The following is a 25,277-nucleotide window of genomic DNA, read 5'->3' on the forward strand; positions in this document are numbered from 1 at the left end:
ATGAATTCCTGGGAGAAATTCAGAATGAATTCTGGAGAATTCAGAATGAATTCCTGGGAGGAATTCAGAACGAATTCCTGGGAGGAATTCAGAATGAATTCCTGGGAGGAATTCAAAATGAATCCTGAGGGAATTCAGAATGAATTCTGGGGTAATTCAGAATGAATTCCTGGGGGAATTCAGAATGAATTCCTGGGGGAATTCAGAATGAATTCCTGGGGGAATTCAGAATGAATTCCTGGGGGAATTCAGAATGAATTCCTGGGGGAATTCAGAATGAATTCCTGGGGGAATTCAGAATGAATTCCTGGGGGAATTCAGAATGAATTCCTGGGGGAATTCAGAATGAATTCTGGGGGAATTCAGAATGAATTCCTGGAGAAATTCAGAATGAATTCCTGAGGGAATTCAGAATAAATTCTTGGAGGAATTCAGAATGAATTCTTGGGGGAATTCAGAATGAATTCCTGGAGGAATTAAGAATGAATACCTGGGGATATTCAGAATGAATACCTGGGTGAATCCAGAATGAATTTCTGGGGGAATTCAGAATGAATTCTAGGAGGAATTCAGAATGAATTCCTGGGTGAATTCAAAATGAATTCCTGGGAAATTTCAGAATAAATTCCTGGGGAATTCAGAATGAATTCCTGGGGAATTCAGAATGAATTCCTGGAATTCAGAATGAATTCCTGGGAATTCAGAATGAATTCCTGGGGAATTCAGAATGAATTCTGGGGAATTCAGAATGAATTCCTGGGGAATTCAGAATGAATTCCTGGGGAATTCAGAATGAATTCCTGGGGAATTCAGAATGAATTCCTGGGGAATTCAGAATGAATTCCTGGGGAATTCAGAATGAATTCCTGGGGATTTCAGAATGAATTCCTGGGGAATTCAGAATGAATTCCTGGAGAATTCAGAATGAATTCCTGGGGGAATTCAGAATGAATTCCTGGGGGAATTTAGAATGAATTCCTGGGGGAAGTCAGAATGAATTCCTGGGGGAATTCAGAATGAATTCCTGGGGGAATTCAGAATGAATTCCTGGAAAATTCAGAATGAATTCCTGGGGGAATTCAGAATGAATTCCTGGGGGAATTCAGAATGAATTCCTGGGGGAATTCAGAAGGAATTCCTGGGGGAATTTAGAAGCAATTCCTGGAGGAATTCAGAATGAATTCCTGGAAAATTCAGAATGAATTCCTAGAAAATTCAGAATGAATTCCTGGGGGAATTCAGAATGAATTCCTGGAAGAATTCAGAATGAATTCCTGGTGGAATTCAGAATGAATTCCTGGGGGAATTCAGAATGAATTCCTGGGGGAATTCAGAATGAATTCCTGGGGGAATTAAGAATGAATTCCCGGTGGAATTAAGAATGAATTCCTGGAGGAATTCAGAATGAATTCCTGGAGAGTTCAGAACGAATTCCTGGTGGAATTCAGAACGAATTCCTGGTGGAATTCAGAATGAATTTCTGGTGGAATTTAGAATGAATTCCAGGTGGAATTCAGAATGAATTTCTGGTGGAATTCAGAATGAATTCCTGGTGGAATTCAGAATGAATTCCTGGTGGAATTCAGAATGAATTCCTGGTGGAATTCAGAATGAACTTCTGGTGGAATTCAGAATGAATTCCTGGTGGAATTCAGAATGAATTCCTGGTGGAATTCAGAATGAATTCCTGGTGGAATTCAGAATGAATTCCTGGTGGAATTCAGAATGAATTCCTGGTGGAATTCAGAATGAATTCCTGGTGGAATTCAGAATGAATTCCTGGTGGAATTCAGAATGAATTCCTGGTGGAATTCAGAATGAATTCCTGGAGGAATTCAGAATGAATTCCTGGAGGAATTCAGAATGAATTCCTGGAGGAATTCAGAATGAATTTCTGGAGGAATTCAGAATGAATTCCTGGAGGAATTCAGAATGAATTCATGGAGGAATTCAGAATGAATTCATGGAGGAATTCAGAATGAATTCCTGAAAAAATTCAGAATGAATTTCTGGAGGAATTCAGAATGAATTTCTGGAGGAATTCAGAATGAATTCCTGGAGGAATTCAGAATGAATTCCTGGAGGAATTCAGAATGAATTCCTGGAGGAATTCAGAATGAATTCCTGGAGGAATTCAGAATGAATTCCTGGAGGAATTCAGAATGAATTCCTGGGGGAATTCAGAATGAATTCCTGGAGGAATTCAGAATGAATTCCTGGGGGAATTCAGAATGAATTCCTGGAGGAATTCAGAATGAATTCCTGGAGGAATTTAGAATGAATTCCTGGAGGAATTCAGAATGAATTCCTGGAGAAATTCAGAATGAATTCCTGGAGGAATTCAGAATGAATTCCTGGAGGAATTCAGAATGAATTCCTGGAGGAATTCAGAATGAATTCCTGGAGGAATTTAGAATGAATTCCTGAAGGAATTCAGAATGAATTCCTGAAGGAATTCAGAATGAATTCCTGGAGGAATTCAGAATGAATTCCTGGGGGAATTCAGAATGAATTCCTGGGGGAATTCAGAATGAATTCCTGGGAGAATTCAGAATGAATTCCTGGGGGAATTCAGAATGAATTCCTGGGGGAATTCAGAATGAATTCCTGGGGGAATTCAGAATGAATTCCTGGGGGAATTCAGAATGAATTCCTGGAGGAATTCAGAATGAATTCCTGGTGGAATTCAGATTGAATTTCTGGGAAAATTCAGAATGAATTCCTGGGGAAATTCAGAATGAATTCCTGGGGGAATTCAGAATGAATTCCTGGGGGAATTCAGAATGAATTCCTGGGGGAATTCAGAATGAATTCCTGGGGGAATTCAGAATGAATTCCTGGGGGAATTCAGAATGAATTCAGAATGAATTCCTGGAGGAATTCAGAATGAATTCCTGGAGGAATTCAGAATGAATTCCTGAAGAAATTCAGAAAGAATTTCTGGAGGAATTCAGAATGAATTTCTGGAGGAATTCAGAATGAATTCCTGGAGGATTTCAGAATGAATTCCTGGAGGAATTCAGAATGAATTCCTGGAGGAATTCAGAATGAATTCCTGGAGGAATTCAGAATGAATTCCTGAAGGAATTCAGAATGAATTCCTGGAGGAATTCAGAATGAATTCCTGGAGGAATTCAGAATGAATTCCTGGAGGAATTCAGAATGAATTCCTGGAGGAATTCAGAATGAATTCCTGGAGGAATTCAGAATGAATTCCTGGAGGAATTCAGAATGAATTCCTGGAGGAATTCAGAATGAATTCCTGGAGGAATTCAGAATGAATTCCTGGAGGAATTCAGAATGAATTCCTGAAGGAATTCAGAATGAATTCCTGAAGGAATTCAGAATGAATTACTGATGGAATTCAGAATGAATTCCTGAAGGAACTCAGAATCAATTTCTGAAGGAATGCAGAATGAATTCCAGGAAGAATTCAGAATAAATCTCTGGGGGAATTCAGAATGAATCTCTGGGGCAATTCAGAACGAATTCCTGGGGGTATTCAGAATGAATTCCTGGGGGAATTCAGAATGAATTCCTGGAGGAATTCAGAATGAATTCCTGGAGGAATTCAGAATGAATTCCTGGAGGAATTCAGAATGAATTCCTGGAGGAATTCAGAATGAATTCCTGGTGGAATTCAGAATGAATTCCTGGTGGAATTCAGAATGAATTCCTGGTGGAATTCAGAATGAATTCCTGGTGGAATTCAGAATGAATTCCTGGGGGAATTCAGAATGAATTCCTGGGGGAATTCAGAATGAATTCAGAATGAATTCCTGGGGGAATTCATAATGAATTCCTGGTGGAATTCAGAATGAATTTATGGAGGAATTCAGAATGAACTCCTGGTGGAATTCAGAATGAATTCCTGGGGGAATTCAGAATGAATTCCTGGGGGAATTCAGAATGAATTCAGAATGAATTCCTGGGGGAATTCATAATGAATTCCTGGTGGAATTCAGAATGAATTTATGGAGGAATTCAGAATGAACTCCTGGTGGAATTCAGAATGAATTCCTGGTGGAATTCAGAATTAATTCCTGGTGGAATTCCTAGGGGAATTCTTGGGGGAATTCTGAATGAATTCCTAGGGTAATTCCTGGGGGAATTCTGAATGAATTCCTGGGGGAGTTCTGAATGAATTCCTGGGGGAATTCTGAATTTATTCCTGGGGTAATTCAGAATGAACTCCTGGAGGAACTCAGAATGAATTCCTGGGGGAATTCAGAATGAATTCCTGGGGAAATTCAGAATGAATTCCTGGGGGAATTCAGAATGGATTCCTGGGGGAATTCAGAATGAATTCCTGGGGGAATTCAGAATGAATTCTTGGGGGAATTCAGAATGAATTCCTGGTGGAATTCAGAATGAATTCCTGGTGGAATTCAGAATGAATTCCTGGTGGAATTCAGAATGAATTCCTGGTGGAATTCAGAATGTACTTCTGGAGGAATTTAGAATGAATTCCTGGAGGAATTCAGAATGAATTTCTGGGGGAATTCAAAATGAATTCCTGGGGGAATTCAGGATGAATTCCTGAATTTCTCCTTGAGTTACTTTCAGGAAATCGCACAGTTGAAGGCATAGTGCAAACAAAAATCTTCTTCTTCTTCTTATTGGCATTACATCCCCACACTGGGACAGAGCCGCCTCGCAGCTTAGTGTTCATTAAGCACTTCCACAGTTATTAACTGCGAGGTTTCTAAGCCAGGTTACCATTTTTGCATTCGTATATCATGAGGCTAACACGATGATACTTTTATGCCCAGGGAAGTCGAGACAATTTCCAATCCGAAAATTGCCTAGACCGGCACCGGGAATCGAACCCAGCCACCCTGGTCTTGCTTTGTAGCCGCGCGTCTTACCGCACGGCTAAGGAGGGCCCACAAAAATATACGAGAGTTAAATCAACTATCGCCTATGGTTGATTCGACCCTTTTTGTGGTTGTATCAACAATAAATATTGTTATTTATAAATCAGTGCAAACATATTTTTGATTTGAAGCAGAATCTGATTGATGCTACCACATTTTTTCTCTGCGTAGAGTTTCATCTGAAAATTCTTCTTCATTTCCTCCGGGAATTATTCTTGAAGTTTTTCCAGGGATTCTACCTAGCGTTCATCCAGGATTTATTTGAGTTCTTACTCAGAATGAATTTTTGGAGTATTTCTGGATGAGATCTCCAGAAGTAATTCATGGAGAAGCACCAAGTAGAATTTTAGGAAATTCATGCTGAACTTCTTCCTGAAAATCCTACAGCTGTTCTTTTTTAAATTTCTTTGAGATTTCCTACCGGAACTGCTCTAGGAATAATTCTTGGATTTTACAAATACTCCTACTGGAATTCCTGAGAAACTTCTCATGGAAATCCTCCTGGAACTACTTTTGGAACTTCTGCAGGAATTCACATATTTTTCCTGGAATTCCTTCAGATATTCATCAAAGTACTTCTGCGGAACGTGTTTGGATATATTGGATTGCTTGTTGGGTGTTCGTTCAGCACTTCCACAGTTATTAACTTCGAGGTTTCTAAGCCAAGTTATCAGTTTTGCAATCATATATCACGATGATACTTTTTTGCCCAGGAAAGTCGAGAAAACTTCCAAGACTGGAATCAAACCAAGCTACCCTCAGCATGATCTTGCTTTGTAGCTGTGCATCTTACCGAAGGACTAAGGAAGGCCTTGCAACGTAATGTTAGTACCGGAAGTGATTTTATCAATCCACTGGAATCGTCTAATCCATATTCCATAATGCGATAAATGTAACGAACTCAAATTAATGTGAAAATGAATTGCTTTTTGTATTATTTATGACATTTATTCTATTAATTTTACTATTTCTAAAAAAAAACAGAAAGTCACAAACACTGTAAGGTGAACTAATCTGAGATTTTTAATTCCATAACAACTCATTCGCTCCAGCATAAACCACGCTCAACCAACCCCCAACCAGTCCGGTCACGAGTTTTGCTTCGTTGAAAATGCTGTACATATTTACGGTTTCGATACTGATTCAAGTTCCTGCTTCCCCTTGTGATCACCGCACGAGTTTCGAGTTATCTGCCCATCCGCCCGCAACCAGCGACGGACAACAACACTGGACCGGAACTCGCCTGAATGGGTCTTTTATTTTATGCTACAATCCACCAGCCAGTTAAGTTTTCCCCAACCGCCACCGGTTCGTCCTTGTGAGAACGTGGTCAGTTCGAATAGAACGTGTGGGTATGTCCGTATGTGTGTATGTTTGTGCGCAATCCATTCATCTGCAGCTTGTTTAGTTAGTTCATGTATTTATATGGTTTAGTCTTTCAGGTCTCGGAACAAAGTTGGTTGGAGGTGGAGGTCAGTCGATAGGATCTGTTGCTTTCGAAATAGGATTTTAGTGTACCTTTATGGTTTATTTCGATCGATGGTGAAAAGATCTAGGAATACAGAATGCTGAAACAAAGCATCGTGGAAAAAAAATCGAAGAACAGTCGTATGCAACATTTAGTAATTTCAAAAGTTCAATTCGAAATAATCGCAAAAAGCTTCCACTTTCCCTTTAGGTGAGTTGATCAGCAGTCACGCTCCAGTTGGTGCCTGGTTAGTGGCGGTTGGTATTAGCCAATCCATTTCGATCCAATTGCGAAAGCTCCGTGTGCATGTTTATTTATCGTTAAAATGAATTCTGGGGCTTTCGATATGGGGAGTACGTGTGCGATACAGTTTCCGGTATTTGCTACGTGGCAACAGTTTGTACCTACTGCAATTGTTGCAGAATAGGAAACGTGTGTCGGTGCAAGAAGAACAAAGAATTCTAATTTGAGTTTTGCTTTGTGAATAGGATTTGGATGGAGGTATTTTGGAATTAGCTGAATGGGTGAGATTTGTGATGTGTGGAATGTTTGATTAAATGGTGAAATCAGAGTCAAGAATAGAAAGATACCGGTTAGTATTTTTCAACCACGGATATGTAATTTGTTAAGCGATTCTTCACTCATACTGTTGAGTAACAAAGTTAAGACATAGTCTCGTTCGGAATAGTAAACGGAATACTTTAGAAAACTCTCACAATATTCAATATTCAATCACAATATTATCAAAGTTCTTTTCTGACTTTCATTTCATCAAAGCTTATTTCTTACTTACTTTCTTATCATCCCATTAAAAACGATTGTTCGATGGAAGTCGAGGATTATTCGTATTACTTTGTGTGTGAAACATTTACTGCCGCTAACCGCAAGTCGAGCACATCTGTATATGGGTCTCCCTCCATTGCGGTTAGCGGCAGTTTAGTCCTTTTTTACTTTTTTTGCCTTTACAACTTTTAATGTTATTGCCGATGATATTTCTAGCTAGATTATGCTGAAATACTCAACTTCAATGCTTTGAATCATGCACCTATAAAAATTAGATGTTGTGATCTGTGTCACGAGTTTAAAGCTAAGTTGGGCATTTCTGAATTCTGCCACTTAAACATATCTTTAAACTATCAGCATTTAACCGAGTCCTATGCTTTCGCTAACCGCAAGGCTGTCCCATCTGTATATTGATGCCATATACAGTTGGGCTGACTTGCGGTTAGCGGCAGTATGGTACAAATCAACTGTGTCTTTTCACGAAAATCATCCACTTACCAATATCACTTTTGATCCCGCTGAGCGTCAAGCCACTACTGCTTCCCGCATTGCCATTGCTACTGCTGCTGCTAAGACTGCTACTACTACTACTGCTGCTACTTCTGCTGCAGCTTCCGGTGGGTGACGCCTTGGCCAGCAGCGCGCTGGCAATGCAGTTCTGCTCGACTACCGGTTCCAGCCCGGACTGCCGGCTGATGCTACAGTTGCTACTGCTGTTGTCCTGAATGAGATCAAACGCCGACGCATTCGCTGCGCCGCTGCCCGTCGAGGAGGAGGACGACGACGACGACGATAGCTGCTCCGAGCTGAGCCCGGCAGCTCCCGCCGAGGCACTCTGGAACGAGCCCAACATATCGGCCAGCATCTCCGGGTCCGGGTAGCCGATCGTGAGGCCACCGTGCTCCAGCGATGTTCCGGCATCCGGCGCCTGGACGGCTTCACGAAGCTGCAGCGTGACGGAACCCTCGGCGCCCATCGAGGCGCTGCACATCAGTACTCGGGGCGGTGCTAACCCAGCCAAGGGTAGCCGGAGCCCGTTTTGAACCTGAAATTAGAAGGGAAGGGAACGATGAAAAAGAAACGTCATAAATCCGAGAGAAGATTGCGATTAGGATTTGGTGGCTGATAATAAAAGGGAAATAATCATAAATCCTGCACTATAACGTCCGAAGGCAAAGCAGGGGCTCGAAATGGCTAACGAGAAAGCCATAAAATTTTCCGCTTTCACTTTCGAACATAACCAAACGAGCTGCCGATGGCTCGAATCGGTGGAAATAAATCATAATCGTCGGCTTTTACTGCTTGCAGGGTGGCAACCCGAGTGAAAATGAAATCACCGCGCCTCCGTGATCCATCCTGGTCGACGCCACCAGATACATCGCAAAGCAGACATCACGCGTATAATAATCATGTGGCCGAGTGCCGTCCTTTTTTTATTCGGGTATCATCGGAAGGAGGAGAATGCAAATTGGCCAATGGTTGTAGTAAAATTTTGGAATTCCTGATGGTGGGGAAACTTATTTTCAACTGACTTTAGGAATGGGGATGAGAGGTTGGGTGGCACGAGCATATTCCCCGCTTGTTTATCTCTTCGTCGATATATAAATAAAAAAAATATTGCTGACGGTGGACGCACTGCGTTTTATGACACTTTGGACAAATTGGTAATGTGCGATATATTGTCACAGATTTTCCCGTGATGTATGTCCAATCGGATCTCCTTCGTCGACATACCCTGTTCGGGTTGAGCCCTAATTTATGTGTAATCAATCATACACCACACTTTGGCGAGACCCCGTAAACTTTAGGCTGGCAACTGCAGTTTGAATTCTTAGCAAATAGAAATAACAAATTTTACTTCCTAGCGGTGGTGATGGCTTTCTCATTCCAAACATTTTATTCCACCTTAGTAAAATATCCATTAGAAAACTGAAACATGTTTTACTCAACAAATATTGACCAAATTCCAAACATGTTAAGTCAAATGCAATGGTTATGCAATAGATCCGTTCACAATTGACAACAAATCGACAGCTTGAACGATATGAATATTTTCTCATTAAAATAACAACTATATTACACATTAACTCGTAGAAGTTGTAGTGCGCTTCAAATTGATTTTGTGATGTTTCAGCGAGCCTACACTTTGGGCATTAATGTATGGAAGAATTGTTCAAACCTGTAAAACGCATTCTTGAAAACAAGTGCTAATAAAATGATTATTCTAGACTTCAGGAGCTTCAATGGAAACAATTTATCGATTCATTTGGTTTTTATGTGTATTAAACCTGATTTTGCGCATCAATTCATTCTATAATAGAAAACTTGAGATACCCATCTCAAGGGGCCCTCCTTAGCCATGCGGTAGGACGCGCGGCTACAAAGCAAGACCAGGGTGGCTGGGTTCGATTCCCGGGGCCGGTCTAGGCAATTTTCGGATTGGAAATTGTCTCGACTTCCCTGGGCATAAAAGTATCATCGTGCTAGCCTCATGATATACAAATGCAAAAAATGGTAACCTGGCTTAGAAGCCTCGCAGTTAATAACTGTGGAAGTGCTTAATGAACACTAAGCTGCGAGGCGGCTCTGTCCCAGTGTGGGGATGTTATAAGACCTACTTTTTGACCCCGGAACCTAAAAGCTCGGGTTCGGAGGGAAACCGGCAGCAGACCCCAGACTGCTGGTCTAGAGCCAACGGCAGTCCGTGGGGTGGGTGCTCAAGACCTCTTTTGGATTCCGGGTCTCAGGGCGTACGGACGCTGGGGAGCTTTCGGATCACGGGAACCTAACTTACGCAAATTACTCACGGTCGGACTTGGTTTTATTGAGGCAATCGTAGCGGGGGCTTCGTTGGTGTCGGCAGTAATCCAATAAAGTGTGCGGCTGAGAAGAATACGGCTCGGATGCGATCGCGTCCTAGCGATCGTCGTACGGTGGAACAACTGGAAATCACGTGGACTAGCGGTAGCTTTGTCGGATCCGGTGGAAATCCACCGGACGATGGTTGGTTTGGTATAATCCCGTATCGGCGATCGTCGAATGATGCTGAGGGCCACGAGCATCGACAGCGGTATCAACGACGGTAATCAACGAAGGGTGGGGCACTGGAAAGCAAACCAGCGGCCTCAAGGGTGGAAGGTCGATCTTCACTGACGCTTGTTTCTCTTGTTGAAATCCAAATGGCGGCCGCGTCGATGATGAGATGGCTTGACAATCACGTGGACCAGCCGGGGCTCGCCGGCAACGGGCTTGAAAATCTCGGAATTCAGAGAATGGCGGTCCCGGGAGTGATTCCGGCGGGGAATCTTCGGTGGCTCCGTTTGATAAACCGACGCTGTTGAATATATCACCCGGAGGTACGGGGATGACCATGGAGTGGCTAACTCCGAATACACGGGCCACTATCAATAGACACTTGCACTGTAGATGTCCCGGGGCTTCGTCTTCAACGGTCCACTCGGGGCTCGGTTGGCCAAAACAGTCCCGAAATCTTCTGGTTCGAACTTGGTTGACAAAAAACCCTCACTATCGCTTCACTCAATCGTCTTAAAAAATGTCCTCCTTTGCGGACAGAAAAATGCCAATCCTCCTTTGATGCTTTACGATTCGCAGGTTTACATCAACTGCCATACCAAGCGTTCACCAACACCTTCCCGCCCAAAACCGATAATCGCTTCTTTTCTCCTCCTCTTTTATCAGTTCAGTGGATCTCGCACTCAGCACCCAAATGATTTCATCGCACCTGGTGCACGGGTGCGCCTCACGCACATATCGCCTGCCCCATGCGCGTCAATATAAAATGACCGTTAAAACTCGCGAATAAACTTTACAATTATTTACGCTATTTTCCCGCAATCATAATTCTGAATTATTTATTATTTGTTACCCGCCGATAACAATGTAATGCCAATAAGAAGAAGAAGACCCATCTCTCAAACGCTCCGAGTGCTTGCAAGTCCTCCTCGAGCATGGTCCAAGTTTCATGTCTGTAGAGGACTACTCTTATAAGCGTTTTGCACATGACACATTTGGTGCGGGTGTGAATCTTTTTACCGCATTTTCTTTTACAGCCCGTTGTCGGCCGACTTCCACAGACGATGCGCCTCCGTATTTCACGACTAACATTATTATCAGCTGTTGGAAATGGTCCAAGGAAGACGAATTCATCGACCACCTCGAAAGTATCCCCGTCTACCGTAACACTGCTTCCCAGGCTGGCCCTGTTGCGCACGGTTCCGTCCATCGATCTGATGTCCATATTAGGGATTGATTGGGTCTGACATTTTCATTGAGTATGGAAAGAATTGAAATCTTTATCTTCTTCTTCTTCGTCGGCATGGCAAATGCTAAGTAATTCGTACCTGAAGGAAAAATAGAACCCATTTCGCGGTCCTTAGCCTCTTAGCCAGCAACTCCTGCTCGTGGCTCTGGCCGGGATACGAGCAACCAGAGGAAAGATCGGGTAATCAACCCCGGTGGGACTATGGTCGTCGCTGACAGGGAAGGGGGATTTGCTCTTCTCCGGAGGTGCAAATCTGATCGAGCGTCTGTTCTCCATGTTATGAAGAACGGCTCAAAACAGCGTCTGTTCACCATATTAGAGGCGGCTGATCATCGTCCGGCCAGCGTCCAGCGAGGGACTGTAAACTAAACTGGCACATCATGCTGCATCGTATCAGCATCGAGAAGGCAGCCCCTTCAACGCGATGTAGGTAGCGTAACCCTGGTAAGGTAGCCTACCGAAATTCTACAGTTACCAAGAAAGGCAAAAGTAGAGCAACCGATTGATTCAACGACAACAGACCCGGCAACGAATAAAGGGAATTTTCGAAGGCCTCTTCACCGATTCGAAACACAGGACCAGGACGACTGCAGGCCGCTGGTAGAAAGGGTTCGGCTGTGATGGGGGGTTCAGAGACCTAATAATGCATGGGGCAGCGGCGGCTGAGATGAGCGACGATGTGAATCCTCCTTAATAGGTGTCGAACATTGAGAGAGGCCTGATGCAGGAGATATTACAACGGTAGGCGTGTTCAATTGTGGCATCCACATGTATTTTGATCCGCTATCCTCAAATCCAGAAAAACGAACCCACCGCAGGAAGAAAAAAGAGTACGAAGAACAAGTTATTAGTGAGGCGCAGGAAAAAATGGAGCAGAACGATATGCGGAGGTTTTATGAGTCTGTCAATGGCATGCGGAGAAAGACAGCGCCATCTCCCGTCATGTGCAACGACCAACAAGGGAATTTGCTGACAGATAAAACTGAAGTGGCTGCCAGGTGGAAGCAAAACTTCGAGACTTTGTTGAATGGAGGAAGTGACGGTGCATCGGTGAACAGAATAAATATTAGCGACGATGGACAAGCTGTGGAGTCACCTTCACTAGATGAGGTTAAAAAGCTGTCAAAGAGCTGAAAAACCATAAGGCTGCGGGGAAGGACCAGCTCCCGGCTGAACTTCTCAAACATGGCAGTGAGCAGCTTTATGAAGTTCTGCACCATATTATGTCGAAAATACTTCGGAGGTGAACTAGCCTTGGGCTAAAAACCTCTTTAATAAAGATTATAATAATAATGTCGAAAATATGGGAAGACGAGGAAATGCCTGCTAGCTGGTTGGACGGCCTCATTTGCCCTCTCTTTAAGAAAGGGCACAGACTGCAGTGCGCCAATTACCGAGGAATAACCCTCCTTAATTCGGCGTCCAAACTTATGTCCCGTATTCTGTTCAACAGATTGAGACCGCTTGAAGAGTCCTTCGTCGGCGAATACCAAGCAGGTTTTCGTGAGGGCCGATCAACGACGGATCAAATGTTTACCCTGAGACAAATCCTTGATAAATTCCGGGAGTACAACTTGCAGACACATCATCTGTTTATTGATTTCAAGGCGGCGTACGATTCAGTGAAACGGAATGAATTATGGCAAATTATGCTTGAACATGGTTTTCCGGCGAAACTGATACGGCTGATTCGTATAACGTTGGATGGATCGAAATCAAGTGTAAGGGTTGCGGATGAAATATCGACGTCATTTGTTACCTTGGACGGATTAAAGCAGGGTGATGCACTCTCGAACCTACTGTTCAATATAGCGCTCGAGGGAGCGATTAGGAGAGCTGGTGTGCAAAGAAGCGGTACCATTATCACAAAATCGCATATGCTCCTGGGATTTGCGGACGATATCGATATTATCGGAATTGATCGCCGTGCCGTGGAAGAGGCTTTTGCGCCTTTTAAGAGGGAGACAGCGAGGATTGGACTCACGATCAATACCAGCAAAACGAAGTACATGGTCGCTGGCAATCAACGTGGGTTCATTAGTGGTGGTGGTAGTGAAATAGTGCTGGATGGTGAAAAATTTGAAGTGGTAGAAGAACTTGTGTATCTTGGAACATTAGTGACGTGCGATAATGATGTTACCCGCGAGGTGAAAAGGCGTATTGCAGCTGCAAATAGGGCTTATTACGGACTTCGTAACCAGCTTAAGTCCCGTAGTCTGCAAACGAAAACAAAACTCGCGCTGTATACTACTCTGATTCTTCCGGTGGCTTTATACGGCCATGAGACATGGACGGTAAAGGAGGCTGATCGGAGAGCTCTCGGAGTTTTTGAGCGTAAGGTGCTGCGGACAATACTCGGCGGTAAACAGGAGAACGGTATCTGGCGGCGTCGCATGAATCACGAATTGTACCAGGTGTATAAAGGGCTGGATATTATTAAGCTTATACAAAACGGCAGACTACGGTGCTGGTCACGTTGTTTGTATGCCGGAAGAACGTCAAGCGAAGATAATATTTAGTAGAGAACCTGGAAGAGGCCGCAGGCTTCGTGGAAGGCCGCGTACACGATGGCTTTTTGCAGTTGAAGAGGACCTGAGGGCGCTCAATGTTCAGAGCGACTGGAAGCGATTGGCTCAGGATCGAGTCCAGTGGAGAAGGATACTCCATTCGGCGTAGGTTCATCGAAGAGCTGTAGCCCATCAAGTATCAAGTATCAAGTAAGTATCCTCAAATTCACGGAACAGAATACCTTTCGGCCATGTAACGATCTGAGAGCAGCGTGGCGTAATTTGGAATCTATTCCGAATTTGTATAGTCTAGTGTAGTCTAGTCTACACATACACAGCCAGTTCGTGAAAGAATCCTGGAAAGTGATAGATTCGACGACATCTATCACTTTCCTTGTCATTATTTATGTTTAAAGTACACCCAGGTTTTTTACACGGTTGGGATTCATCAATTTTTCGGTGACCCCGAACTTTCACAACTTTTTAAATACCCCCTGAATTTTCTTTAATTTTTTGTGAATTTTTTGGTGGGGTCAACTAATTGTTTCATTGACGCTGAAGGTCTTAAACGACTAAAACCAAACCGTGTAAAAAAAAACTGGGTGTACATCATAAATGCAGTTGAAACATAAAATTGGAATCTATCCCGATTTTGTGTGAAATGAAATTCATCCTACTTATGTCTGTCCCTTTCTTTACTAGCGGCACGATCTTCACTTCATTATAGAGACATGTGCAATAGGTTTTATACTAAATGGGAAGCACCCAGTAAATTATTAATCACCTTCACACTTATAAACATAGCTGATTTCACTTTTAATTTTGTCATATACAATATGTCTATATCAAGACGCCGGAGTATTAACGTCGAAATCCGAAATTCTCTTGAAGTCCCAAAAATCCACAACAGTTAGTAGGCAGGATTGGGCCTCAAGTTTCGCGTCGGTGTGGAAAAGCTAGGAATTGTGCTAATTCTGTTTTTCGGGAAATATAGTACTTGAGAAAGATAGTCACGTGATCAGGGATCGCATGGATTTCATGAAAGAACTGATTGTCAAGTTGTCAGTGGCTTGGATACCTAGATACCAGGTTGGCTACAGCATCGATACACCTATGCCTGGCGTATTGTAGAGCTCCATAATCGTCGGTCTTGGGCGATGTTCCTCCAGCTTCCCCGAACGTTTAGGGTCCCCAGGTCCGATTCCACCGCGTGCAGCCAGCGTGTTCGTGGCCTTCCACGAAGTCACCGGCCTCTATCTGGTTCTCTGTTGAATATTGTTTTCGCTATTCTTTCTTCCAACATTCGCACTAAGTGACCAGCCCACTGAAATCGGCCGTATTTTATACGATTCACAATATTTTCTTCTTTGTATACTTGATGCAGCTCATGATTCATGCGTCTGCGCCACTCAGCATTTTCTAGTTTCCTCCTAGTATTGTACGGAGCACTTATCGCTCGAAAACCCCGAAAGCTTCTGCACACTTCGTCTGCCATCCGAATACTTGATTTCTAGCCATCAAGCGTTGCACGTATCAGTCTAATCAGTCTCGCCGGAAAAACATGCTAAGACATTATCAACCACAGCTCATTTCTGTTCACTGAATCGTACGCTGCTTTGAAATCGATGAACAGATGGTGAGTCTGCAAGTTGTACTCCCGGAATTTATCAAGGATCTTCCGCAGGCTAAACATCTGATCTGTCGTTGATTGACCTTCACTAAAACCTGCCTGGTATTCGTAGACGAAGGACTCTTCAAGCGGTCTCAGTCTGTTAAACAGGATTCGCGACAGAATTTTGTACATCGAGTTCTGAAGGGTGATCCCTCTGTAATTGGCATACTCTAGTCTGTCGCTATTATATAGATTAAGCATATGAGGCCATCCAACTAGCGGACTGGCAGTTCTTCATCCTCCCATATTTTCTGGATAATGTGGTGGATCAATTGATGCAGCTGTTCACTTACGTGTTTGAGAAGCTCGACCGGGATCTCGTTCTTCCCAGCAGCTTTACTGTTTTTCAGCTTGTTTAGATCCTTCTTCACTTCGTCCAGCGTTGGTGGTTCCACAGCTTCACCGTCGCCGCCTATGTCAATCCTGCTCCTTAACACACCTTCATTTTCCCCGATCAACAAATCTCCGAAGTGCTTCTTGCGTATGCTTGCGTAAAACCTCCGCATATCGTTTCTATCCACGTTCTCCTGCGTTTCAGCTATCACACTCTCTCCCGCAACCCATCTCGAGAAATCCTTTTGAGTTTCAGTTTGGCTCGACGACGAGTTAACGCTGATCAAAACAGCAGTTCCATTGCATCTCCGATTCAATCATTCAGCTTTAATCGGGATTACTTCAACACACGGTCGTCGTCTGGACCTTCTTCGCCAATAATCAGCATAAATTTCGACAACACAGTAGCCAGCGTTGGTGAAGAATTTCCCCAAAACCCTCGAACATCTCGCTCTGTCATCTTGAGTACATCATCCAACCCGGAACGCAGGCATGCCATCATTCTAAATAAGCCTCTAGTTCACTTATCACAATCGAGCCCATCCAGCCAGTGACCCACAGTCGTCCCGGTCCTGTGTTTGAGCTAGACGATGAGATCTTCTGTCATGTTGCTAAAACTCCACTACGATTTGGTACGGATGAGATTGGCAAAAAAAATGTTTTTTTATGGTTTTCGAGACTATGTAGCAAAGACGAAATGCCTGCCTTAATAGTAGTACCGTGGGGCATCGAAATCCGTACACTTAAGCACCTTAGTATATGAAAAAGTCATTAGAAAATAGAAATCGAATGTAAATATAACGTTTGTCATTGACACAGGAGCATGGAGGCTTCTACTTTAAAAGTGTTTCACATTTACTCATTAAAAACTACGAAAAACATGAATAAAATCAACAACTTCTAACACGAAATCCGTCCACCGTGGACGGATTTCGAATCAAAGGATCAAAATCCGTACAGCTATTTTTTAACTAAATATTCAAATTGAAGCAGTCTGATTGACTAAACTATCACTGTAAATAGTTTGATACGCACCTTGTGAAGCGATTCCTTCGATTTGTATTCCGCTCATCTTATGTAATTATTCGCAATTAGCATTTAAAACACAGTTACTTTGGGAGCAAATATTATTATTATTTATTCAGACTAAGGCCGAAGTGGCCTGTGCAGTATGTAAGAGTCTTCTCCATTCGGCTCGGTCCATGGCAACACGTCGCCAGCCACGCAGTCTACGGAGGGTCCGCAAGTCATCTTCCACCTGATCGATCCACCTTGCCCGCTGCGCACCTCGCCTTCTTGTGCCCGTCGGATCGTTGTCGAGAACCATTTTCACCGGGTTATTGTCCGACATTCTGGCTACGTGCCCGGCCCACCGCAGTCGTCCGATTTTCGCGGTGTGAACGATGGATGGTTCTCCCAACAGCTGATGCAACTCGTGGTTCATTCGCCTCCTCCATGTACCGTCCGCCATCTGCACCCCACCATAGATGGTACGCAGCACTTTCCTTTCGAAAACTCCGAGTGCGCGTTGGTCCTCCACGAGCATCGTCCAGGTCTCGTGTCCGTAGAGGACTACCGGTCTAATGAGCGTTTTGTAGATGGTCAGTTTGGTACGGCGGCGAACTCTATTCGATCGAAGCGTCTTGCGGAGTCCAAAGTATGCACGATTTCCAGCCACTATACGCCTCCGAATTTCTCTGCTGGTATCATTTTCGGCAGTCACCAGTGAGCCCAAGTACACAAATTCTTCTACCACCTCGATTTCATCACCACCGATGCCAACTCGCGGTGGGTGGCTCACATTGTCTTCTCTTGAACCTCTTCCTATCATGTACTTCGTCTTCGACGTGTTGATGACTAGTCCAATCCGCTTGGCTTCCCGCTTCAGTCTGATGTAGGCTTCCTCCATCTTCTCAAAGTTACGTGCCATAATATCTATGTCGTCGGCGAAGCCAAATAGCTGGACGGACTTATTGAAAATTGTGCCACTCGTGTTAATCCCTGCTCTTCGTATTACCCCTTCCAAAGCGATGTTGAATAGCAGACACGAAAGACCATCACCTTGCTGTAACCCTCTGCGGGTTTCGAAGGGACTCGAGAATGCCCCTGAAACTCGAACTACGCACATCACCCGATCCATCGTCGCTTTGATCAACCGTGTCAGTTTATCCGGAAATCCGTTTTCGTGCATTAGCTGCCATGGCTGGTCCATATCGATTGTATCATATGCGGCTTTGAAGTCGATGAATAGATGATGTGTGGGCACGTTGTATTCGCGGCACTTCTGCAGTACTTGGCGAATGGCGAACACCTGGTCCGTGGTGGAGCGTTCGCCCATAAAACCCGCCTGGTACTGCCCCACGAACTCCCTTGCAATTGGTGCTATTCGACGGCATAAAATTTGGGAGAGTACCTTGTAGGCGGCGTTCAGCAATGTGATTGCGCGGTAGTTGCTACAATCCAGCTTATCGCCCTTTTTGTAGATGGGACACACGACACCTTCCATCCACTCCTGCGGCAAAACTTCCTCCTCCCAAATCTTGGTAATGACCCAGTGCAGCGCTCTAGCCAGTGCCTCACCACCGTGTTTAAATAGCTCTCCTGGTAGTTGGTCAACCCCAGGGCTTTGTTGTTCTTCAGCCGACCAATCTCCTCCTGGATTTCCTGGAGATCCGGGGCCGGTAGAATTATGTCCTGCGCGCGTTCCCCTAGGTCCATCACCATACCGCCATCTTCGTCTGCCACATCGCCATTCAGGTGCTTTTCGTAGTGCTGCTGCCACCTTTGGATCACCTCACGCTCGTTCGTAAGAAGGTTCCCGTTTATGTCCTTACACATATCGGGCTGTGGCACGTGGCCCTTACGTGAACGGTTCAACTTCTCATAGAACTTTCGTGTGTTATTAGTGCGGTACAGTTGCTCCGTCTCTTCACGGTCTCGATCTTCCTGCTGACGCTTTTTCCTCCGGAAAATCGAGTTTTGTCTGTTCCGCGCCTGTTTATATCGTGCCTCATTCGCTCTCGTGCGGTGTTGCAGCAATCTCGCCCATGCTGCATTCTTCTCTTCTACTAACTGCTCACATTCGCCGTCATACCAGTCGTTTCTCCGATCCGGGGCACCGTGCCAAGTGCAGCGGTTGCGGTGCTACCAATGGCGGATCGAATATCTCTCCAGCCATCTTCAAGAGACGCTGCGCCTAGCTGCTCTTCCGTTGGGAGTGCCACTTCCAGCTGCTGCGCGTATTCTTGGGCTAGTCTACCGTCTTGTAGCCGCCCAATATTAAGCCGCGTTGTCCGACTTCGACGCGTGTTGTACACCGTCGAGAGTTTTGAGCGCAGGCAAACTGCAACGAGGTAGTGGTCGGATTCAATATTCGCACTGCGGTAAGTGCGGACGTTCGTGATGTCGGAGAAGAATTTACCGTCGATTAGAACGTGGTCGATTTGGTTTTCCGTTTCTTGGTTAGGGTGATTCCATGTGGCCTTGTGGATATTTTTGCGGGGAAAGAAGGTGCTTCGGACTACCATTCCGCGGGAGGCTGCGAAGTTTATGCATCGTTGGCCGTTGTCATTCGATACGGTGTGCAGACTATCCGGTCCGATGACCGGTCTATACATTTCCTCCCTTCCTACCTGCGCGTTCATGTCACCGATGACGATTTTGACGTCCCGCAGTGGGCATCCATCGTATGTCTGCTCCAGCTGTGCGTAGAACGCTTCTTTCTCGTCGTCGGGTCTCCCTTCGTGTGGGCAGTGCACGTTGATGATGCTATAGTTGAAGAAACGGCCTTTAATCCTCAGCTTGCACATCCTTGCGTTGATTGGCTGCCACCCAATCACGCGTTGGCGCATCTTTCCCAGCACTATGAAGCCGGTTCCCAGCTCGTTGGTGGTGCCACAGCTTTGGTAGAAGGTAGCCGCCCGATGCCCACTTTTCCACACCTTCTGTCCTGTCCAGCAAATCTCCTGCAGCGCCACGACGTCGAAGTTGCGGGGATGTAATTCATCGTAGATCATCCTGTCGCAACCTGCGAAACCTAGCGACTTGCAGTTCCATGTTCCAAGCTTCCAATCGTGATCCTTTATTCGTCGCCTAGGTCTTTGCCGATTATATCGAGTCGCATTATCTCTTATATTGTTCGTAATTATTGGTTTTCCAGGCGGCTTATTGGGCCTGCGCAAACCTCCTGTCTCGCCGGAGGGCCGTCGTGTCAGGACTGTTTAGCGTCCCACCTAACACCAGGACTTGGGCTTGTGCGCTTTGAACGGCACACGGTCGCTTTGGCGGAGCCTACTTGCGGATACATGCAGCTTTTTATAGAGGTTTAACAGGGCCCACTGTCAAACCCCACCACATCCTAGGCAGGCGCCACAACTCGCAGATGGCCTGGGGAGGGATCGTCAAGCCCTTGGACAAAGTCCCTGCTGCCCCCGGAGCAAATATGCACTACCCGAAAACAAAATGGCGGCAAAAACTCCGCGTTTGATGGGTGGAGATTTGTTTTTGATTTTTGTTGTTTTAATTTCAAAGCCTTCTTTCCATGTCATGCCCTAAAAGCTTACTGCCAAGTATCTGAACAGAATAAAATAAATTATTTCTACCATTGGCGTAACTACCTCCGATGCCTAGGGGGGGCTATAGCCCCTTTATATTTTTTCTCGAAATTGACCCTCTTTTCAAAAATTCTCGAACATTTTAACACCTCATCAAATTATCAGCGGTAATGTGACAAATGCAGTCCAACCACCTAAGGCAATTGCGGATCAATCACACTCATTCATATTATTCTCTTTTCTCAAGCACGTGCACGTGTGCACGTGTGAGCAACAACTCACAGTCTATGTTTAATTGCGCTCGACTAGCGTCAGGCATAGAGATGTCGTAAATTAATCGATTACTTTGATTAATCGATTAATCGTTGCGATAATCGATTAATTTTGAATCGATTACCACCCAACGATTAATCGATTCATTAATCGACAAGAATCGGGAGTAATCGATTGGTTACTAATCGATTACTCGGGATTTTACGACAGCTATAAGATGTCGATTACTTCGATTAATCGATTTATCGTTGTGATAATCGATTAATTTTGAATCGATTACCTTCCAACGATGAATCGATTCAATAATCGTCAAAAATCGAGAATAATCGATTAGTTACTAATCGATTAATTGAGATTTTACGACATCTCTAGTCAGGCAGTGGATATATTTGCATACTTCATAAATATTCTATCTATATCAAATGAAAAAACCCAGATTAATCCACCTAGCAGTGATGATGCCTTTCTTGTGCATTATAAAATATATTGAAAGAATCACATTAGAAAGGTCAAAAAAGCTCTTTAAGAGAATGGATCAGATTTTTTCGATCATTTTGCATGTTTTTGCATTAGTTAAAATGTATTGCCACCATCATCGAAAAAAAAATTTCGGTTTTGATTTTTTTCCAAGGGGGGACCCTTGGGAAAAAACAATGATTTTTCAATAATTCCGAAATGCAATGTCCGATCGAGCCAATTTTCAATAGCAAAAAATGGGACCGCATTTCCCGTCGAATGCAACTTGTTGCGAGTAAATCGGATAATGCTAAGTTCCAAAAAGTGTGTCTACAAAATTTGTACACATACACACATACATACATACACACATACAGACATCACCTCAATTCGTCGAGCTGAGTCGATCGGTATATAAAAATCGGCCCTCCGGGCCTCCTATCAAAATTTTGTTTTTGAAGCAATATTATAGCCTTTACGTACACTTAGTGTACGAGAAAGGCAAAAAAATAGTGTAACTTTTCATAGATTCCGTCGAGAATCTTCCAAGAATTCTGATGAGAATCCTTTAGTGATCCTGACTGGAATGTTCCTGGGACTCCGATGGGAATCTGTAGATATTTCGACAGGAATTCTTCAAGAATACCGATGGGAGCCTCCAGGGATCATGAAGGGAATCCAAAGGTAATTTCGACGGGAATATTTCAGGAATTTGAAAGGGAATGTTCCAGGGATTTCGTCAAAAACCCTCCAGGAATTCCAATATGATGGTTCCAGGTATTTCATGAGCAATGTTCCAGGGATAAAGATTCCTAAGCAATCCGTCGAAGGACTTCGAAGCAAATCGTCGAGCGACTCCGAATTAATCCTTCAGTTATTTCGAAAAGAATCCTCCAGCGATCCCGAAGGGAATCCCCCAAGGAAGTTGAAGCAAATCTTTGAGGGATTCCGATGCAAATCATCAAAGGATTTCGAAGCAAATCGTCGAATGGTTAAAAAAAATTCGATGAGGGACTCTGAACAAAATCTATGAGAAATTCTGAAGCAATCCGTCGATGTATTCCGAAACGAAACATCGAATGATTCTGAAGCAATTCTTCGCGGAGATCCGTCTAGAGATCCCAGCGCAGATCATTTGCAAAACGTCGAGAGACTCCGAATTAAATCTTCAAAGGATTACGAAGCAAATCGCCGAAGGATTCTGATTTGTCAAGGAATTCCTAAACCAATCTTAAAACGAATCTGGAGATATTCCGGAGCAAATCAACGACAGATTCTAAAGCAAATCCTCCATGGATTTTAAAGGGTATTTTTCACAGATTCCCAAGGGTATTGCTTAACAATACTGGAAAGAATTCAGTAGGAATTCTTCTGGATTACGATTGGAATACTTCGATGAATCCGAAAAGAATTCTTTAGAGATTGAAGTGAGAATTCTTCTCGGATTCTGATGAGAATCCTTCTCGGATGCTGATGAGAATTTTTCCTTAGAATTCAGAAACAAGTTAATTTTTCTTCCACTCATTTCATCAAGTATGATAGAGTGAATATGAGAGATAACTCTTTTGTCTTCAAACTTTTTCGGTAATTCATTATGCTATATGTTGAAAACTGATATCACTGCTAACTAACTTATCAAATCCTAGGGGGGGGCTATTTTTTTTTCTAGGGAGGGCTAGGCCCCCCTAGCCCCCCCCTTATTTACGCCAATGATTTCTACATTATTAACCTTTAATCCCCTTTAATTTATTGATATCTCAAGAGGTGGATTTCGGTGCTGTATGGATTTCGGTCCCGCACGGTATGTACAGTGTTTCATCAAATGGCCAGAGCGAAATGCGATGCCAGCAACTCTCCATGAGCGCGTACACGCCACGGTGATCTGACAAGAAGAGGCCGAGTCATGGCTTGCTGCTCAACGATTGACACGCTGAAGTGTTAATATATAATCACACACTTCTGTTAACTCACTCAAACCCTACTAAATTGAAGAATTGAACCTTGATTGCAGTCTTTATGACCGCGGAATCCGGTTTAGTTAAGTTGAAAACCAGTTAGCTGACGAAATGTTTGGTATTTGACGATACCTAACGAAATAAAAAAAACAGATTTCGCCATGCTCAAAATCAGCGGAATTTCGTTTCGAATAACCTGAAACGAAATTTTCTGAAAAGTGTCGTGTTACCTTTACTACGCTGCTGGGGCTGGTACCTTAGATATAGCTGACGCGATACAGCGTTTTACTGATCAGCCGCTGGATTCCAGACAGATGCTGTTAAAGCCGCACATCCTGGTGGATAGACTCTCGAGAGATACCTTATCGTACTCTAGCTGGTGTAAGAAGAAAACACTGCCGTAATCTGAAAAAGTGACGTATACGTCATTTTCAAAAATTGTGTTAACTAGTAGTACTCATCATCGAACTCTTGACCAGAGAAACGAAAAACTTATATGTATGTGGTAATTTGGCACATACGTCACTTTTTCAGATTACGGCAGAACAGTGCCCAGCCTGCACTACCAGCTAAGTACCTAAGCATTTAAGGGTATGCGATAAAACACTTTTTTCTACAAGGTTAAAAATGTTTAAAACAATTAAAAATTTAAAAAACAATTAAACTTACTAAACAAAGATCAAGGAAACGGATTCACCTGGCTCTTTAAATTACTACCCACAAGACGACGACGAACCGATCCAAGTGACATGCCCTAATTGTACCCACATAATTCATACCTTTTGTACCTGTACTCCATATTTAAAGTTAGAAATCAATGTTTTTCTTCAGTCGATAACAAAACACTGAAGAAGTTTTCAAGTAGAAAACGAAATACGTATCTGATGATACATTAGTGATTATAGTGGAAGTAAATGGAAGTTTAAAAAAATTTAAACCTTGTAAAATTTTCCCCTAAGACGCTCAATATTAATTATTTCACTTTTTTCTAACGAAACGAAATGAAATTTTAAATGTCTATATTGATTCGAAACGAAATATAGATTAACTTTCGAAACATCGAAACGATACGAAATCAAAATCCATTGAATTTGAAATTTTACGAAACGAAATTTAATTTTTTGTGTGGAATTTTTAATTATGTACACAATTCTGATATCATTTTTTCAAAGTCAAATAACTGTTTTGTGACCAATAGTAAAAGAAGAAGCAGTCTGTAAAAGGTAAATCGCCGCGTTCCTGTTAATATACAATTGGCGGTAAGGCAATACCCCAGCATTTGTGCCGCTTTCAATGGAATTCATCGTGGAGTGTGTTAAAAACCTTATTTCACTTAACAATTATGTGATTATGCAGAAGCATATTTCGTATTGAGCTAGCTCAAAACCAGAAAATGAATGCATAGATTTTATTTTTTATCTAGAGGGATATTCATTTATATATTCACATCTGCCAGGCGTATACGCAGATAGAGAATTGTTAATAGCATACATTTGCTCGCAAGAAGAATCCTCTGCACCTTCCTAAAATGCACAAAGATATGTATTTCAGATTGTATTTCAGACATGTGATCGCAAAGTTTTGACGGTAGCAGTTTTCCAGACGTATGAAAAATTATGTTTTCTTTCTCATACAAAAAGTTGTACCAAAAGGCTATCATTTCCTTCCAAATTCAAACTTTTTATAGAAGGTTCAGCGTTCCCGAATTCGTGAACCAACAAAAATACACTATGGTTTAATTCATGGATTCGGGAAAACCAGTAACGTTTTCCAGAACGTTCCAGAAAACGTGACTATGTTCCCGAATCCGGGGCTGTTGTTCACGAAAAGATACACCGCACAGTGCACTATGGGGAATCAGGTGGCCGAAAATAAAAAAATCGACTTTCTCTGATTCGTAATTCAAGTTGACCTACTAAATGCTAATGCTTTGGAGCATTAAACCCCAGCATATCAGCACTCTAAGCAATATGGTTTAGAGCCAGACACTTTTTAGTTCTTGAAAAATCAATGCATTATTCAACTGTCAATATCTTCGGCTACAGTAGCTCTTTTCCAACTATTTAAAAAGTTTCTGAAAGCTTGTTTCATGGACTTGCGAAGAACGGGTTAGTTATG

The 25,277-nt window shown here is 43.3% G+C and overlaps 1 protein-coding gene across 3 annotated transcripts in view; it reads right to left on the reverse strand.

The window, feature by feature from the left end:
- Nucleotides 1-25,277, reverse strand: part of LOC134226633 (mucin-4) — an 817,146-nt gene that overhangs the window by 218,430 nt on the left and 573,439 nt on the right. For all 3 annotated transcript variants that reach the window (XM_062707522.1, XM_062707532.1, XM_062707541.1), the window contains one exon: nt 7,627-8,173. In XM_062707522.1, the coding sequence (XP_062563506.1) occupies nt 7,627-8,173 (547 nt within the window). The remainder of the gene's footprint in view (nt 1-7,626; nt 8,174-25,277) is intronic.

Source organism: Armigeres subalbatus, chromosome 1 (assembly GCF_024139115.2).
Source record: "Armigeres subalbatus isolate Guangzhou_Male chromosome 1, GZ_Asu_2, whole genome shotgun sequence".
Classification (NCBI taxonomy): domain Eukaryota; kingdom Metazoa; phylum Arthropoda; class Insecta; order Diptera; family Culicidae; genus Armigeres; species Armigeres subalbatus.